The following is a 19124-nucleotide window of genomic DNA, read 5'->3' on the forward strand; positions in this document are numbered from 1 at the left end:
ATTGTGGGGTGTGTGTTTGTGTGTTTGTTCCTCAGAGGGTTGAACAAAGCACATTGGGAGTGTATGCCCAGAGTATTTATTCCCAGCAGGGTCACCCAAGGCGTGAAGGTCAGCCCAGCTGCCCAGCTAAAGCCAGCAGGCACCTCTGTTGGGCAGCAGCGATAGAGGAAGATGCTGGAGGCAGATGCTCACTTTCGTGACAATGACAAGGCATCACTTCATACTACATGGGAGAAGGCAAACCACTCCTTCATTTCACCAAGAAAACCACACTGATTGACAATATAAAGTGATAGATGATACCGTGCCAGATGATGGACCTCTTAGGTTGGATGGCACTCAACGTGTTACTGAGGAAAAACTGAGGGTCCTTCAGAGTATTAATGGTATTTGTGATGTGGCTTCAGGATGTCTAGTTGCTTTTTAAAAAAATATAATTGCATTAAAGTTTTTAATAAACATAGTAAAAACTAATACAAACTAAACTAGAAGAAAAAAAGAAAAGTTCAGAAGGTGCAGGAAAGGGAAGGGAAGGGAAGGAAAGGAAAGGAAAAAAAGGAACAAAGACAATAATAAAGAAGTGGCTTCCAACCTTCATCACACTGAGCATAAGCTAATATAGTAATTTTTCACCCTCTTTTAAAGTTACAACTAAAAAAACTCTTCTCCCCATAGCCTAACTTTTATCTATGCACAATCTAGAAATTGTCATCTTTTCAGTCCTAATTCAGCAAAAAGTCCATTAGGAGTTACCAGAAATATCAGACAAATAGTTTATTCCTGGTCAAACAGTCCAACTTTATATTCCTTCTTTTCGCTCTGCACAATCTTGACCTTTAAATCATTCAAGTGGCATCGCAGGATTTGAACTCTCCTCATTCTTTGGCATTCAAGAGGAGTCTTCAAAACTTTCACCAGCCTACTTTGTAAATCCCTTAGAGAGGCATCATCTAGGGTTTCTTGTCACAGCTGTTCCACGTCCAGATCCTTTTCTTGACTTGTCTTTTGCATTCCCATGACTAAGATGACAAGTAGACTAGCATTTGGTAGAGCAGTCATGAAGGCCTTGGAAACTATATTCAGAAGCCGTATCTATACCTACAAAGATCAAAAGCAAGCAACAGAATTTCCTGTGGCACTTCGTGGAAGTGAAGGTTGGATTTTGAAAAAGCAGGATAGAAAGAATAAGTTTGAACTTTGGTGTTGGAGAAGACTCCTGAGAATACCGTGGACAGTCAAGAAAACAAACTGATGGATCATTGAACAAATCAACCCAGAGTTCTAACCTGAGGCCCAAATGTCCAGGCTCAAATTATCCTACACATAATGGACACATTATGTGAAGACCCAGCTCCCTGGAGAAGGATCTAATGCTGGGAAAGGTGGAAGGAAAGAGAAGAAGACGACCAGCAGCCAGGTGGATGGATTCAGTTACAGTGGTGATGGGGCATTGGAAGAGCTGAAGGATCAGGTCAGGGGCAGATCGTCATGGAGAAAACCTATGTAAGCAGTCGCTAAGAGTTGATAACAACTTGATGGCACATAATCAGTCAATCAATCAATCAATCAATCAATCAACCAAAATAATGAGTTTTAAACAGGTTTACTTATACAAGTTATCTCCATCCTAACAATGCTAGCCTACCACGGCACTAACATCATTCCTAATCCTGTTTCCCCAACAGGAGTAGGTATTCCCAGGCTCAGACTCTGAGCCTTCTTTCACCTGTACTTCAACTTGCATTTCCCAATCCTTCTCCTCTCCTGCTGGAATCTCACCTGGGAGGTGCCTTGTGTTGCCATCCTTTGATTCAAGTTCCACTCCCCCCCCCCGCTCCTCCTCATAATAAGGCTGTGTTTCTGGCAGAGACACAAATGATGTGCAGCAAATAATAAAATGCATGATGCAACAAGGAGTACGGATCTGAAAATGAATGCCCAGATTGTTGTGTTTGACAGGGAGAATGAAGTGAGCAACTGCAAGTTGTATATAAGTAGCAGTAAACTAGATCAGCTAGAAAAAATAGAGCAAGTGTGTGTTGGTAGAATGCTTATTCAAGATTGAAAAATGGACAGAGAAATTTTAAGTCATGCAAATGCTGGTAGAAAGTGGCTAGTATGTGGTCTGTGGTGAGTTCAGGCAAAACTAGCTTTTCCCCAATTCATGATATGGAGGGAAGAAATGGATACAAGTTGAATGCAGTGGGAAGGGGTTATTTAAGAAGTGTGTGGGTCAAAGAAGAGGAGATCAGGTCAAGGATAAATGGGTGCCGAATGAATGTGGACGGAGTACAAAAAAATTAGTGGCCAAGATCAAAATATATTGAGGTGGTCTGGTCACGTAGAGAGAATGAACGACTGCATTCCTGCGTACAGTATATATGAAGGAAGAGTGATTGGGTCACGAGGAAGGGAAACTTTGATAAGATGGAGTTGGTGAAGAAGGGAGGCAAGAGATTCAAAGAACCAAAGGCCAAGTATGAAGTGGCATATGGACCTGGGGGAGGGAAGGATGGTTTGCAAGGATGACAGAGAGAGTAAATAGTGTTGGTGTAGGCTAGATTTAGCTGTGCTCCTTTTTTACTACTCCTTATTCTTTTAATCCCATAACATTGCTTACCTTGAACATGAATGATAGGATGGATATGTATGTAATTCTTTATATACTTGCATGTATGTAAAGAATAGAGACATCTGGCTCTATTAACCTGGGGCTTAATAGACTTCTACTGTTACTATACTTAGAAAAATGTTCAAATATTGCCCATGAAAGCCATAGCTATTTTTAAATAAGAGGTTTCTACTCTGATCCATCTTTCCCAGGTCAAGTGGCAAAAAGATGATATGGACAATAATTTGAATTTCTTCTCTGTCTCTTCGGATGGCCGCATTGTCTCCTGGACCTTAGTTAAGGTAAGGATTTACTCCCTCTAAGTTGACATTGAGTAGCTTTTGCATTGACTCAAGAAATGACTTCTTGCCTCCCTATTGTGGCTGCAAATTGGATTGACACATGGCTCTAATGCATGGTTTGTTGAGTAGCTACAACAGTGCTAAGCTAGAACTAAACAAGAAAATTAGCATGTGAACCAGACAATATAATACTGATTCAGTGTGAGATGTTGCAGTTATCAAATAAATGATTTAATTGCTCTGCTTAGGACTTCAACATGCCAAAAACAAATGCTATTTGGCAATACTTCTTGTTCATACTAGAAGTTCATACTATTTGCATTTAAGGTAAAGGTAAAGGTTTCCCTCGACATTAAGTCCAGTCGTGTCCGACTCTAGGGGGCGGTGCTCATCTCCGTTTCAAAGCCGAAGAGCCGGCGTTTGTCCGTAGACACTTCCACGGTCATGTGGCCGGCATGACTGAACGGAACGCCGTTACCTTCCCGCCGAAGCGGTACCTATTGATCTACTCCCATTGGCATGTTTTCGAACTGCTAGGTTGGCAGGAGCTGGGACTAGCAACGGGAGCTCACCCCGTCACGCGGATTCGAACCGCCGACCTTCCGATCGGCAAGCTCAGCAGTTCAGCGGTTTAACCCGCAGCGCCACTGCGTCATGGGAGTAAATCCCACTGAAAGCAAGGAGAGGCCTATAGAATTTGGTGGGAGCTGACTCTGGTCCGTAAACCACAACCTTAGGAAGGTTAGGAATGAACATGTCCTAGGATATAGACCTACAGTATGGTTCTGTGAACCCGGCAGAATATGGTTTATTCAATAAACCATGGTGAGTGAACTGTGGCTAAGTGCACTATAAATGGAACCACTCATTCCTGGTAACCAATCAAGCTACATTTGGCCTCCACACATGGATTGCTGCAGGGGAGCAAGGGGAGCGAGTGATGTCATGCATTTCACATGACATCATCGTGGCTACTATTAGATGCCTCCTTCCTCCTTATCGTGCTAGATGCTTGCCACCTATGGCAGTGCTGGCTGGGACTCCTGATCTCCTTTTCTGCGACCTGCTTCTTAAGCCTTGACACTTTTCCAGAATGAGAATCCAGTCATTTAATGAAGTTGCCCAGAGGTGGGATGCTCATCTCCAACTTGGCACTCTCTAGAGCAGCGTTTCTCAACTTCGGCGACTTCAAGACGTGTGGACTTCAACTCCCAGAATTTCCCAGCTAGCATGGCTGGCTGGGGAATTCTGGGAGTTGAAGTCCACACGTCTTGAAGTCGCCGAGGTTGAGAAACGCTGCTTAGATGTTTTCAGACTGCCGCCTGGAAAGGTACCAAATTGAGGAAAACAACTTTAGAATTGCAGCTGCACTTGCAGCGGCGTCTAAAGTGCAACATACTTTTCCCGTAAGCCTGTACTGTCGGCCGCAGTTGAGCCTCTGGCTGCGTTTCACAATTCACGCTGCAGCAGTCTTCGGCTCCTGACCGATCCTTGGAAAGCGCCTATCCAGTTGCACGCCCTGACGTATGTCCTCCTTCCCTTTTATCCCATTCTAACACGCTCTTTGTTCTCTTAAGACCCAACTTCTTCCCAAGTCCCCATTGTGCAAAACCATTCAGATCCCTGAAGCAGTTTCCAAAAATAAAGATACCCGGACTTTATTCTGGGGATGAGAGAGCTCAGCTGTGCTTTGCTTGGAGGTTTTCACAGGGAGTGAAGCAGTAATGTTTTTTCTTCCCCCATTCATCCTTTTCAGGAAAAGAATTTTAAAACCCAACAAAGGGAAAGATAGCAATTCATGGGATGAAAGATCTGCACAGACATTATTAGCTCAGCCTACACACAAGACTAACAGCACTCTTGTTGAAAGGAAGGGAACAATGGCCTTATAGGGCTGTTAGATTTTTGACCGGCTTCATAGCACACAAAGCCATTGCTTGTTTAGTCGTTATTAATACAATGAGTCTCAGTTGGCTTGGTTCACATATCACTGATCCATAAGACACGCTGTACAAATTATGCTAAGCTGAAACCAAGCAAGCTACATCTTGAGAGCGCATCTTCTTCCAAGCCTGGCACTCTCCAGATATGCAGTGTCTGAACGAAGTCTTTTGTATTTCTTCTGTGACTGTGATTCCTTTACTGCAGCCATAGGTGTCTGGTAGAAGCCCTAGGGATATCATGGACCTCATGATGCCATTGCTGTTGCTCCCCTCTCCATCAGAGCAGTGCTCCACCCGTGGCCAGGTCAGCATCAACTTGGCAAGCGTTTAGGAAAACCGCCAAGACCTGGCTGTTCCAGAAGGTCTTTAGGGACTCGTAGTCCGGTGGGTCCCCTTCCCACAGTAGGTAGTTGTCGTCATTGTTTCTCCTCGTGTGGTAATGGAAAGAGAGGTTTTCTGTTGGTGGTGGTTTTATTTTTGTATTATCGTAAGCAACTTAGAACCTTTCCAGAATTGAGCAGCATAGAAAGTGGATGGATGGATGGATGGATGGATGGATGGATGGATGGATGGATAGATAGATAGATAGATAGATAGATAGATAGATAGTCTCAGCCCTCTGGGAAAGGTTGTTTGAAGGATTAACAAGAGCAGGGCATTTCCTAGCTGTGTTATCTCCTCACTTAATCTTTGATTTGGATTCAGCCTGACTCTCCATGCCAGGGACGTCTGGGGGCGTCCCTAACCCTACTTAATTTGTCTCACCAGTGTAATTGTCACAGGGTCACGTGGTTTCTAAATCTACTTCCCAAAGGAGCAGAACTTTGAATGTACTCAAAGCTCTTGCAGGCAAGGATGGGTGGGTTCTGCAGGAGAGGGCAAGGACCTCATCCATAAAAGCCATAAAAACCCTTCGGGGCTGTCTGGGATTAAGTCCTCACATGTTGCCTTGCTCTCATAAAAGCACTTTGGATTGGCCTTCAGCATCAAGCCAGCAATCTAAACTTTCACCTTTTGCTGTGACCCCAGACCCAAGTGATTCTCTGGCACAGCTAGCCCTGCTGATTCCCTTCTAATCCTATCAAGAAAATCCAGCCACATTTACAGGCTTGCATGGAAGTAAAAGCCACTGAACTCAGCACCTTTCACTTTCAAGCTCACATGTGCTGGATTGGAATGGATATATGACAAATCCACCTGGGTCATTTCCTGGCAAAACAACTCAGCTTTCTTCTCAGGTGTGTTGTGTATCTAGATAGCTCGTCCAATGTACAGAAGTTAAAGTATATCTCTTGTGATGGAGAAGAGGGGAGATCACAGCATAAAGGAGCATCTTCTGCCTAGCAGTACAGACAGGGCCACTGCCATAGAGGAGGATGATCCAATATAAGAGGCAGGAAAGGCCTATTTCCTCCTTGTCCTATTGAAACAGCAAAGTGAATACAAAAGAAAGAACCCACAGACCCGCCACAAAATCAAATAAGCCAGAAGGATGTATAATAGGACTCAATGGAGCATGAGGACAGGCAATGTTCTCATTATTACTGTGCTTCCACAAGCTGTTGGACACCCTCGTGAAGCATTCAGCACTTTCCTCCTCCTCTTTGCTTTTAAATCCCACAAGAAAATGTTCCATTTCAAAGCTCCGTCTCGTTGATGCCATGCTGCCAACAATGACTCTGATCTTTCCTCTCCCAACAGAATGAGCTGGTTCATACGGATATCATTAAGCTACTGGTTGAAGGAACTACAATGGAAGGGCCAGAGGGGCTGCAGCTGTTCACCATTGGTACAGTCTGAATTTCCCTTCATTTTGTATGTTATCTGCACCAAGAGCAGTAACCCTAGACAGGCCTACTTGGGAGTAAGTGCTGTGAAACCCAGCACACTCACTCTCCTGTAAGCACATGGTGGAGGATTCTAGAGGGCAGTGAGAAAAAGAAGAGGCTTGATTGGAAGGTCTTCCAGTGAGCCAAAGGATGGTTTCTTGGGTCTCTATAAATGACTTAGCTAGATGCCGCTCCCTTTAATCAGCTGAAGCAGCCCCTGTGGCCCATGAAAGAAGAATTTTGGCTCAAGAAATATAAGGCTCTCCTTCTGTTGGCTTGAGGGTATCTCTGAACAGATTCCCTTGAAAGAAAAAAGATAACTAAAGGCTCAACAACATCTTTGTGTGGTTGACCATTTTCCTACACATTGCTGGTATGTGGTGGTGGAAGAAGGTGACAGGCACACAGATCTGGGCATCCTGCAATCTGATGTTCCTAGCAGCTAGATCCAAAGAACTCCTTTTTTTTTTTTGGTTAGGCAAATGGTTCAGACAATGCTGCTGGTCATGGAAAAAACACCATCACTGTTCCCAGCTATTTTACAATGGCCAATTAGTCCATGGGAATTGGTGCTGTTAGGAAAATTGTCCCCATAAAGCTCCAGAATGTTGATAAAAGCCCAGCAGAAATATGTCCCCGTATATCTTGCTGCCTTATTTATATTTTATTTGGCTTTCTGAACAGGATGTGGCACTTCATTTGATTTTCACAAGAAGATTGATTATCTGTTCCTTGTGGGTACTGAGGAAGGCAAAATCTACAAGGTAAGAGAGGCTTTCTCATAAAACCTGGTTGTATTTTCTGGTCATGAAGCACAAGTGGCCTTTCCTGCCACACAAAATGCCTCAGTTGTCTATGAACTCACCTAAATAGAGTTGGTGAGTATCTCCCAACATGGGAGTGCTAGAAAAATTGTGAATGCATCACACTGTTGGATTTGGGAAGGGTACTCTTAAGACTTGGGACCGACTGATGATGTCTATGGTCAGATGACTGAGTACAACACACTAACCTTTATTTATGGCAACCTTCCTGGGAACATCTTATCTTCACCTTCTTTAATTTTTTGACTGTGTGTTTTGGAAATATTCTTGGACCACCATTCCTAACTGAAGCCTTCACCCAAATTATTATTATTATTATTATTATTATTATGTTGTTGTTGTTGTTGTTGTTGTTGTTGTTGTTAAATGCTTTATGGCATCCAGAGTCCTGGGATTGGGGCAAGTTATAAAGGTTGACTTATGGCGACTGTCTGGACTGGTCCCTGCAGTTTTCTTGGCAAGATTTTTGGAAGGTGGTTTGCCATTACCTTCTTCCTAGGGCTGAGAGAGAATGACTGGCCCAAGGTCACCCAGCTGGCTTTGTGCCTAAAGTGGGACTAGAATTCAGTCTCCCAGTTTCTAGCCTGGTGCCTTAACTACTACGCCAAACTGGCTCTCCTAAGTTATAGGTGCTGTAATTTTTTTTAAAATTCCTCTATTCCTAGACCTCAGAATGGGGCCAACATTTCCTCCTCCTCATAATTCATTCTTTCTTCCCTTTATTAATGGGAAAAAATGAGTTAAAGGGGGTACTCTTTGTGACTATCAAATTCTCCCAAATGTATTTCCCCAAAATGACAGTTGGACTCTCTTGGTTGCTCATCCAAAAGACTAATAACCCAGCGGATCAGATTTATGAGGCCCACTTGCCTATTTATGTATGTATTTATTGGATTTGTAGCCACCTCAATCCAAAGACTCTTGGCAGTTGACAATAGCCATAAGGCAAACAACATTTCAATAAAGTACTGAGATTCAGCTAGCCCCAACTCTCTTAACCTTTAGGAATGCCTTGAAGGCCTGGATGCTGATGAGCTTGTCCTGTGCAGTGCGCTTGGCCATAATCTAATAAATTACAGGATCATGTTTATCAGAGTTAGGGAACATGCAGTAAACATCTGTGGTACACAAATGTGTGCCCTTCCTACCGATGCAATGGTGGGATACACTGAAGAATTCTATGACAACTTGAAAGAGTGTTAAATATAACATCAAGAAAGGAAATAATGGATAATTGGAATAAAAAAGTTGGAGAAATGGTGGGACCTGGAATTACATGTTGGGTAAATGCAATGATTTATGAGTTTAATCAATATATTTTTGTGAAGGAAGTTGTTTCTTCACTGACAACATTCGTGTCGAGCAACGTAAAAGCAGTATCTACACCTGGACATTAGCAGATAGGCAGCATCAGAAGCCAATTGACTTTATGATAAGAAATAGAAAATGGAGAAATGCAGTCCAGTCAGGCAGGACATTTCCAGATACAGTTTGTTGAAGAAAACATGAGTTGTTAGGGTCAGATGCACAGACGAAACTTAATTAAAGATGGGAGAAAACAAGGTTTGATCTGGATGACATACAGTCAGAATATAAGGTCAATGTAGGAACAAATTCAGTACCCTTACTTATGCAAAAGAGAATTTGAGGAACTATGGAAAGAGATAGGAGACATAATGAGACCAGAAGTGGGGGGAAAAAACCTCCCCCAAATTCAAAGTATAGCTTTGAAGTTATCATGATACTCAGGGAAAGATGGAAGATGAAAACTTTTAGCAATAAGAGTTACAGTGCATTAGGTAGGCTAGGTCATGCAAGAAAGGACCAGGAATGTCTCATTCAAAAGTTGTAACAACCTGAGGAAAATGGCAAAAAAAAAGAGGCATATTTTAAAGAAGATTAGAGAAATCACAAAAATTACACCTCAATTAAGATTACTCAATATAATCATGGAAGATATCAGGGAGAGTTAAATGAAGTTTAAAAAGGTGGAAAGTCTATAATGACATCCTTAAAAGCAGGATTACCGAATGACAGAAACATTTGTAGAGAAAGTATATATTCTGGAATGAACTCCACTAGAAAGGAAGAGATCAGAGATAACAGGCCAGCTGTCAAATAAGAAAATGCCAGGTGCAGATGAAATAGCACTGAACTGTTTAAATCATCAGGAAAGGAGCCATTTAAAATGCTAACAGCTCTATTTCAATAAATATGGAACAAGGCTGTGGCCTGCAGACTGGAAAAGATATATGTATGTAAGGAAGGTAAATGCAAGAAAATGTGCAAATTTTTGTACTAACTGCTCACATAAGCAAAGTTTTGCTTAAGACCTTACAAAGAACAATGGAGCCACACAGGGAGAGAACAGTGATTTCAGACAATGGAGATAGGCTCAAGACCCTGTAGTTAACATAAGAGTGAAGAACGGTGGAAGCCAGAAAACGTAAGGTTTCCTTTTGCTTAACTGATTACAGCAAGGCCTTTGGTTGCATGGGTCATGACAGAATGTGGGTCATGTTAAATCAGGTGGATGTGCCAGAACATCTGATTATTCTTCTGAGGAGCCTGAAGTTAGACCTGAGTTTGGAGAAACAGGGAAAGAAGGTGGTTCAGAAGAGGGGAGGGAGGGAGACCAAGATGCAGAGCTATTTAACCTGCACAGTAAAGATGGCTGTGTTGGATGAAATGAAAGCTGGAATAAAACTTGGAAGTCAAAGTATCAACAGTCTGAAATATCAGATGGTACCACGTTGTTGACTTAGATTTAGAAGAGCTTATTATGAAAGTGAAAAAGGAAAGTAGGCAATCTGGATTAATGTTAAATATTAAGAAAACAAAAGTAATGCCAACTAGCATGTTTAGTCAGCTTAGTAGTGGTGAAGAAATGAATGATTCACAGTTGTGTTCCCTTGAGTTCAAGAATGAAAATGTAGATGTAAAGAGGAGATTAATCCTAGGAGAAAGGTCATGACAAATTTCGAGATATATAATTATAAAGGATGAGGACATTTTAAATATCAGACTGTTTAAGGACGTAGCATATGGCTCTGAAAGGCAGACTCTGAGAAAGAGTGACAGAAAAGAAATAGATGGTTTCAAATTATGGATCATGAGATTATTTGTTTATTATATTCATTCAATTTATATAGCCACCCATCTCACACATGTGACTCTGGGCGGCTCACAGAATTAAGAACACAAAAAACAAAAAAAATCACCAAAATCATAACAATAAAAGGGGTCTGGATGGGGAACAACAGGCTTCGGTTGAACCCTGGTAAGACAGAGTGGCTGTGGATTAATGGTTCCTCAGCATCCAGGAAGTTGTCATCTCTAGTTCTGGATGGGGTTGCACTGCCCCAGAAAGACCCGGTGCATAATCTGGGGGTCCTCCTGGACTCACGGCTCCTGCTCAAAGAGCAGGTGGCAGCCGTGGCCAGAAGGATCTTTGCACAGCTTCGTGTTGTGCGCCGGTTACGCCCTTTCCTGGATCGGGAGGCCCTCCAAACGGTCACTCATGCCCTTGTTATCTCCCATATAGACTACTGCAATGCACTCTACATGGGGCTACCCTTGAAGAGTATCCAGAAGCTACAGCTGGTCCAGAATGTGGCCATGCAAGCAGTTTTAGGGGCCCCTAGAAGGCACATGTAACACCTTTGCTGCGTGAGCTGCACTGGGTGCCAGTTTGCTTCCGGGTCCAATTCAAGGTGTTGGTTATGACCTTCAAAGCCCTGCATGGCATGGGACCAGGGTATCTGAGGGACCGCCTCTTCCCTGTATCATCAGCCCATCCCACCTGGTCAGGCAGAGAGGGCATGCTGCAGACTCCATTGGTTAGAGAATTCCATCTGGCGGGCTCCAGGAGGCAGGCCTTCTCGGCAGTAGCTCCTGCCCTCTGGAACACTCTTCCCCCCATCGCTCCTGGCCTTTCGACAGAGTCTGAAGACCTGGTTCTGCCGCCTCGCCTGGGGTGGAGCAGGGAATAATTCTACATGGGGATGGCTGCTATCTTAGACCACTCCTCCCACATACGGGCTGTGTCAGATTCTTTTGCCACTTTTTACTTTTTTTTTCTTTTATTGTATAATTATTTATTTACATCCTTTGCAGCCAAAGGTGGCGGACATCTATACAGTCAGTAAAAACAAGACCTGGAGCTGACTGTAGTTCAGATCACGAACTTCTTTTTGCACAATTTGGATCAGACTAAAGAGATTAGGGAAGACCCACAGATCAGCTAGATATGAGCTCACTAATATTCCTAAGGAATATGCAGTGGAGGTGAAGAATCGATTTAAGGGACTGGACTTAGTAGATAGGATCCCAGAAGAACTATGGATAGAAGTTCGCAACATTGTTCAGGAGGCGGCAACAAAATACATCCCAAAGAAAGAGAAAACTAAGAAGGCAAAATGGCTGTCTGCTGAGACACTAGAAGTAGCCCAAGAAAGAAGGAAAGCAAAAGGCAACAGTGATAGGGGGAGTTATGCCCAATTAAATGCAAAATTCCAGAGGTTAGCCAGAAGAGATAAGGAATTATTTTTAAACAAGCAATGCGCGGAAGTGGAAGGAGGCAATAGAATAGGAAGGACAAGAGACCTCTTCCAGAAAATTAGAAACATCGGAGGTAAATTCCAGGCAAAAATGGGTATGATCAAAAACAAAGATGGCAAGGACCTAACAGAAGAAGAGATCAAGAAAAGGTGGCAAGAATATACAGAAGACCTGTATAGGAAGGATAACAATATCGGGGATAGCTTTGACGGTGTGGTCAGTGAGCTAGAGCCAGACATCCTGGAGAGTGAGGTTGAATGGGCCTTAAGAAGCATTGCTAATAACAAGGCAGCAGGAGATGACGGCATCCCAGCTGAACTGTTCAAAATCTTGCAAGATGATGCTGTCAAGGTAATGCATGCTATATGCCAGCAAATTTGGAAAACACAAGAATGGCCATCAGATTGGAAAAAATCAACTTATATCCCCATACCAAAAAAGGGAAACACTAAAGAATGTTCAAACTATCAAACAGTGGCACTCATTTCACATGCCAGTAAGGTAATGCTCAAGATCCTGCAAGGTAGACTTCAGCAATTCATGGAGCGAGAATTGCCAGATGTACAAGCTGGGTTTAGAAAAGGCAGAGGAACTAGGGACCAAATTGCCAATATCTGCTGGATAATGGAAAAAGCCAGGGAGTTTCAGAAAAACATCTATTTCTGTTTTATTGACTATTCTAAAGCCTTTGACTGTGTGGACCATAACAAATTGTGGCAAGTTCTTAGCGGTATGGGGATACCAAGTCATCTTGTCTGCCTCCTGAAGAATCTGTATAACGACCAAGTAGCAACAGTAAGAACAGACCATGGAACAACGGACTGGTTTAAGATTGGGAAGGAGTGCGGCAGGGTTGTATCCTCTCACCCTACCTATTCAACTTGTACGCAGAACACATCATGCGACATGCTGGGCTTGAGGAATCCAAGGCTGGAGTTAAAATCGCTGGAGGAAACATTAACAATCTCAGATATGCAGATGATACCACTTTGATGGCTGAAAGCGAAGAAGAACTGAGGAGCCTTATGATGAAGGTGAAAGAAGAAAGTGCAAAAGCTGGCTTGCAGCTAAACCTCAAAAAAACCAAGATTATGGCAACCAGCTTGATTGATAACTGGCAAATAGAGGGAGAAAATGTAGAAGCAGTGAAAGACTTTGTATTTCTAGGTGCAAAGATTACTGCAGATGCTGACTGCAGCCAGGAAATCAGAAGACGCTTAATCCTTGGGAGAAGAGCAATGACAAATCTCGATAAAATAGTTAAGAGCAGAGACATCACGCTGACAACAAAGGCCCGCATAGTTAAAGCAATGGTGTTCCCCGTAGCAACATATGGCTGCGAGAGCTGGACCATAAGGAAGGCTGAGAGAAGGAAGATCGATGCTTTTGAACTGTGGTGTTGGAGGAAAACTCTGAGAGTGCCTTGGACTGCAAGAAGATCAAACCAGTCCATCCTCCAGGCAATAAAGCCAGACTGCTCCCTTGAGGGAATGATATTAAAGGGAAAACTGAAATACTTTGGCCACACAATGAGAAGACAGGACAGCCTGGAGAAGATGCTGATGCTGGGGAGAGTGGAGGGCAAAAGGAAGAGGGGCCGACCAAGGGCAAGATGGACGGATGATATTCTAGAGGTGACGGACTCGTCCCTGGGGGAGCTGGGGGTGTTGATGACTGACAGGAGGCTCTGGCGTGGGCTGGTCCATGGAGTCACGAAGAGTCGGAAGCGACTAAATGAATAAACAACAAAATAATTATTTCTTAAGAGTAATTTTATATTTATATATTGCTGTTTTAATCAATTATTTTTATTGTAAACTGCCCAGAGTCCCCCAGTAGGAGGAGATGGGCGGGGACAAATAAAATAAATAAATAAATAAATATCATTAAACCAGATTAAAGCAATAAAAACTATTAAAAACCGCAATCCATAAAAGCACCATGGACTGTAAGAAAAATTTGTCACGTGGCCTTGGATGAATCAGTGATCAGCAGGCAGGAGCTCACGAACCCCCTCAGGCCACATGGTGCAAGCGGCTGAGGAAGAAGATTGGCAAGGAAGTAATAGAAGACAAGGAGCAAGATGAACGGAGGGGGTCCAGAAGGCCGCCGGAGTGCCCTTAGAAGAGCTACTGCATGCATCATCACAAGGGTCACACTGAGATGGTGGCATTTGTCCAAACAGTTGTTGGAGGTTGGGCCTGATTCAGCGGCATCTCACTGTCATATTTGTTTATTACAGTGGCAAAAAACAATGGATATTCCCTCTCAGATTACACCAGTGGAAAAACATTGCTAGAAAAGCAGAGCTAGAAAAGCAACTCTGCTGCAGATGCTTCCATGATCTAATGGAGGGCTGCTCAGCCAGGGTTCCGTGGCGCCCTCGGGTTCTGCAAGAGGTCAGTAAGGGTTCCCCGGGAGATCAGGATCTCCTGATGGAAATATTTAAAAAAAGTATTTCAAACTCGGGCAACTTCACATTAGAAAGGTAAGTTTCATTCTTCATTTCTAGTTGAAGAACACTGTTAATATAGGCCTACCCGTGAAACGAATATAATAACTTGTAACCTCCGACCTCTATTTGAGCCTGAATGTGCAGGGGTTCCCCGAGGCCTGAAGAATATTTCAAGGGTTTCTCCAGGGTCAAGAGGTTGAGAAAGGCTGATCTCATGAGAGTACAGTTCCTTGGCCTTCCGGGAATTAAGGGAAAACCTTAAGGAAGAATTCTAGGATATTTCCAAAGGAATTTACAGGGAAAAAGTAGAGGCAGGTAAATGATACCAAAACGAGACACTTCTACAGAATGCCTGGTTAAGTACTTAATGGTTTACCTTCGTAAACTACCTCTGCTCTGTCACGGATGGCAACAATACAAAGTAAGCAGTTGTGGCTGCAGCACACTACAATGACAGAAATGAAAATGCGCCTGGTGATATTACAGTATGATGCGTATCTCGCTCTTATATCATTGAGATCATAGGGTTGGAAGGGACCTTGGAGGTCTTCTTGTCCAGTCCCCTGCCCAAGGCAGGAAGAGGTTGTGGTCTTGGCGTCAACCGCCCTCCCCTGTTTTCTGTTGGGAAACGTGTCAGAAAATGGAATACCTGAAACTGAGCTTATCAAATGCATTGCCTTGAAAAGTTTTAAAGACTTTGCAAGAACAAGGGATCTGCATCAAAGTCATCCTACCCCTTTAACCTATTTGCTAAACTGTTACTAAATGAGAATAGTGTGCCCTTGAAAGCCTTCCAACAATCTGCTTGATAAAGCCTTAATTTTTAGCTGCAGAACAGTTGTGGCAAATTTCAGAAAGTTGCTTGGTTAATGTCATTTTGGAAGCCCAGAAGTCATTATCTTAATTACACCCGGCCTATCTGCTGCCTGTGTCAGCAGCTGAATTGTTTCCGCATTAAAACAGACGTGCAGCATTAAACAGCCACTGCTCTGCTGCACATTCTGATTATGAATCTCTGTTTTGCAAGAAAAAAAGAGAAGCCTTTAATACCGGGAGCAGATACTCAAGCAAAGACTTAAAAGAGTGGTGTCATGAATAGAAACCGTGTCCAAACAAAGATGTGTAAAGGGCCAGCTTGGTGGCAGAACAAGGGCAGAATGGAAACAAATTTGGCTTTAGGGACTGGCTTGGGTCTTCCCCAAGACCTGTCTGTGCGTGTATCTTTGTTCTCCAGCTGTAAAATGGGGGAAATAATGGTCTACCCATCACTGCGTTGGGCTATTGACAAAGCAGTGATACAGCTTGCCCTACCATGGGTACCATTTTCCTTTGCATGCAGAGAAACATCTCAAAAGCTTGAGATTCCACAGATCCCTCTCTATTTTTCTTCTCCCCTCCTGGCAGGTAAGCCAGTCCAGGTGTGCTTTTCAATGCCTCCATCCATCCTTCCTCTGCCTTCTCCAGATGTCTCAGACTGTATTCTTACTACCTGCTTCTGCCCTCTGGACCGATCTAGACTCTCCCTGTAAATGTGCAATTAGAGAATCTCTCACAGAGTAGAGTGAGTTGGTTTAGTCCTTTCCCACATTTAACTCATGTTAGCAACTTCTCTGCTGGCCTGCTCGTTCCCTTGCAGGGTTACTTTCTGCCTGTAATGGCTACAGCTTTGGGGTTTGATCTTCCTCCCTGGGTTTTCTGAGCCTGATGGTCCAGGCAGGTGAGCCTACGGGGCTGAGCCCCAGTAATTCCAGCAGCAGCCTCTGTTGTTCTGTTTCCCTGAGAGGGGACTCAAGCGACTCCATTCTCGTGCAAAACTGCCCATGGTTTACGTGCCTCTGCATTGCCAGAAAGGAAGATGGGGGTGGGGGAGGATGTACCATTAGCAGCAAGAGAGTAGCCTGTGTCCAAGGTGCACTATTGGAGTATAATTACCTGGAAGAGGAGCCCTTCAGCCCAAGGAGATCTGCTCTTAGCATTGATACAGTGTCAGTGACCAAGAATTGGCCAGCAGTTATTTATTCCAATCGAAGCGAATATTTGTAGCTCAGGGTTGAACTCTGGAGTCCTTGGCACTCTCTGGGCCTGGTTGTTTTCTTGCAGAGGTTTCATTGCCAGACTGGGCAACTGAAGTTCGCACTGAAGATGTTGCCTAGTCTGGCAATGAAACGTCTGCAAGAAAACAACCAGGCCCAGAGAGCGCCAAGGACGCCACAATTATTTATTTATTTAGCTTCTATAGCCGCCCATCTCAGCAAGGGACTCTGGGCAGCTTACAGTCATGAAATTAGCCTAATCCACCATCTGAATGGTGGCAACTAAGTGTGAACTGTGGTGTTGGAGGAAAATCCTGAGAGTGCCTTGGACTGCAAGAAGATCAAACCAGTCCTTCCTCCAGGCAATAAAGCCAGACTGCTCACTTGAGGGAATGATATTAAAGGCCAAACTGAAATACTTTGGCCACACAATGAGAAGACAGGACACCCTGGAGAAGATGCTGATGCTGGGGAGAGTGGAAGGCAAAAGGAAGAGGGGCCGACCAAGGGCAAGGTGGATGGATGATATTCTAGAGGGGATGGACTCATCCCTGGGGGAGCTGGGGGTGTCGATGACCGACAGGAAGCTCTGGCGCGGGCTGGTCCATGGAGTCACGAAGAGTCGGAAGCGACTGAACGAATAACAACAACAACCATCTGAATGGTAGCAACTAAGCGAGGAAGGGCGGCATAGCAAGAGTTTCTAGGGTATCCTGTAAGTCTGCATAGAAACCCCTCGGCTTTGTGGCAGATTTCTTTGCCTGGAGCCAGTGTCTGAGAGGCCGAGATTTATTTGGCTGCTAATGATTAAGCTATGGAGTTGGGTTTGGAGGTTCTGGTTGAATCACAGTGTTAATTGTATTATTTATTTTAAGTTATGTTGGCACTGCTTTTAAAGAAGGCACATAAGAAAGGATGACAAACCCATTAAAATAAACAGTGCTATCAAAGTGAGTATAAACAGCAGTTACCAGTAAAACCACCAGCAGGCCAAAAATACAATTCAAGAAAAACCTTTTAATTAAGAAATCTTCTGTGCTTTCCGAAGGGCCTGCAGAGAAAGAGGCTGACACACCTCCTTCCCTCTCTGCTCGTAGCAGTCTGCATGGGAGGTACAAGCAGCTGTTGGAAGGGCCTTTTCCCTGGTCTTGGTCGGTCTAGCCCCCTCTGATGCCTCTCGCGGAAGATTCCCCCTCAGAAGAAGCCCTAGTGCTGGGTGAGCGGCACTAGAAAGAAGCGCTGGGCTCACAGCTTCCGAACAGAGAGGGCAGAAGGCCAAGCAGTGCCCATGAGTACTGCTGATGGGGATTTGGATAGCTCACTTGAGCCTCCTCCAGCTCCTGAGCAGAGAAGAAGCCTCAAGCTGTGTGTGCCGAGACAGCCTTTGCAGGCACAGGAAATCTTGTAGGTCACGCTGGATATCTGAACTAGCCTGGCTTGACCAACCAATTCTGGATATCCCTCTTTGGCCTGACGAACCAGACTTGCTATGTTTATTTGGCTTCGCAACTTTAAAAATCGTGTTGTGTCTGTTGCAACTTTGTAAATTGGTGCCTGTAAGTTCTTATTGCTGGTTTCAGCCCCTGAGAGGTCGCACAGCCCTTGAGGCAGACCAGTGAGAAGGGCATCGCTGGATGGTTTCAGTGGTATGAAGGGTGGAGTGGCCCTTTTAGTAAGCTTGGTGCAATGATTTAAGAATGGACTGGAAAGACATCTTAACCGGCCCTCAAAAAGCACGGACGTGAAGTTTGCTTCTGGCTACTTTCTGTGTCCCTGAAGAATGAGCCTGCTGTTCTGTAATAAGTCTTAACAGCTGACAGTTAGGAGAGTGATTTGGGGAAAGAGGAGTTTGCGCTTTATTTGGGGATGGTTACGCTTTCGTGCTTAGAACTGCACTGGCAACCCAGGATTCAGCCCCAGCCACCCCTCTCCTCTCTGATCAGGTTCTGAATCAGCCGAAGGCTTCAAACATCTTTAGAGGCACCCCAGTGCACAGTGCATTGCAGAGGTCCAGGCTGGACCTGGCTAACAAAGGCAAGGTCAGATTCAGCTGGGCTACCAGCTTAAGCTAGCAAAAAACCTCTCATAGCCAGTGTCTGCCATCTGAGCCTCTCAGGTAGCACCGCGTTTTATTTCATTTACTTATTTATTACGAGTAGCACTGTGGATTCAATTCCAAAGGGTTCCTTTGAGGTGCAGAGGGGCAAATGTAGTACCTGTCTGCAACACGTTAAAGTTAGCTGCATCTTTTCCCAGAATCCACCTTGGGAGGCGTAGGCTTCCAGCCACGAGATGGGGAAGAAGTCCGGAACCACCACTTTCTGAAGAATTGGATGGCGGTAGCCAAATACTTCTCTCAGCCTCTGTTCTTTCATCTGTAAAATGGGTTGAGGTTGATGCTACAGAGATTTTAATGAGGAACAACGCATTTTACGACTGACGCTGGAGTTTGTGTGTGTGCAGTTAGTAGAATTTAGTGTGGCTGCAATGACTTTGTAGATTTGGTTGTCTTTTTTTCCTAAGCAACTCAGTTTGGTTATATTTATTTTGAAATCAAATCCAAAAAA

General features: G+C 44.0%; 1 protein-coding gene across 1 annotated transcript in view; it reads left to right on the plus strand.

Moving 5' to 3' along the window:
• DNAI1 (dynein axonemal intermediate chain 1) overlaps window positions 1-19124 on the plus strand; it is a 162753-nt gene that overhangs the window by 81133 nt on the left and 62496 nt on the right. The window contains exons 15-17 of the mRNA XM_063293190.1: window positions 2824-2913; window positions 6558-6645; window positions 7370-7449. Of these exons, the coding sequence (XP_063149260.1) occupies window positions 2824-2913; window positions 6558-6645; window positions 7370-7449 (258 nt within the window). The remainder of the gene's footprint in view (window positions 1-2823; window positions 2914-6557; window positions 6646-7369; window positions 7450-19124) is intronic.

The sequence above is a fragment of the Candoia aspera genome, chromosome 2 (assembly GCF_035149785.1).
Source record: "Candoia aspera isolate rCanAsp1 chromosome 2, rCanAsp1.hap2, whole genome shotgun sequence".
NCBI classification, from domain to species: Eukaryota; Metazoa; Chordata; class Lepidosauria; order Squamata; family Boidae; genus Candoia; species Candoia aspera.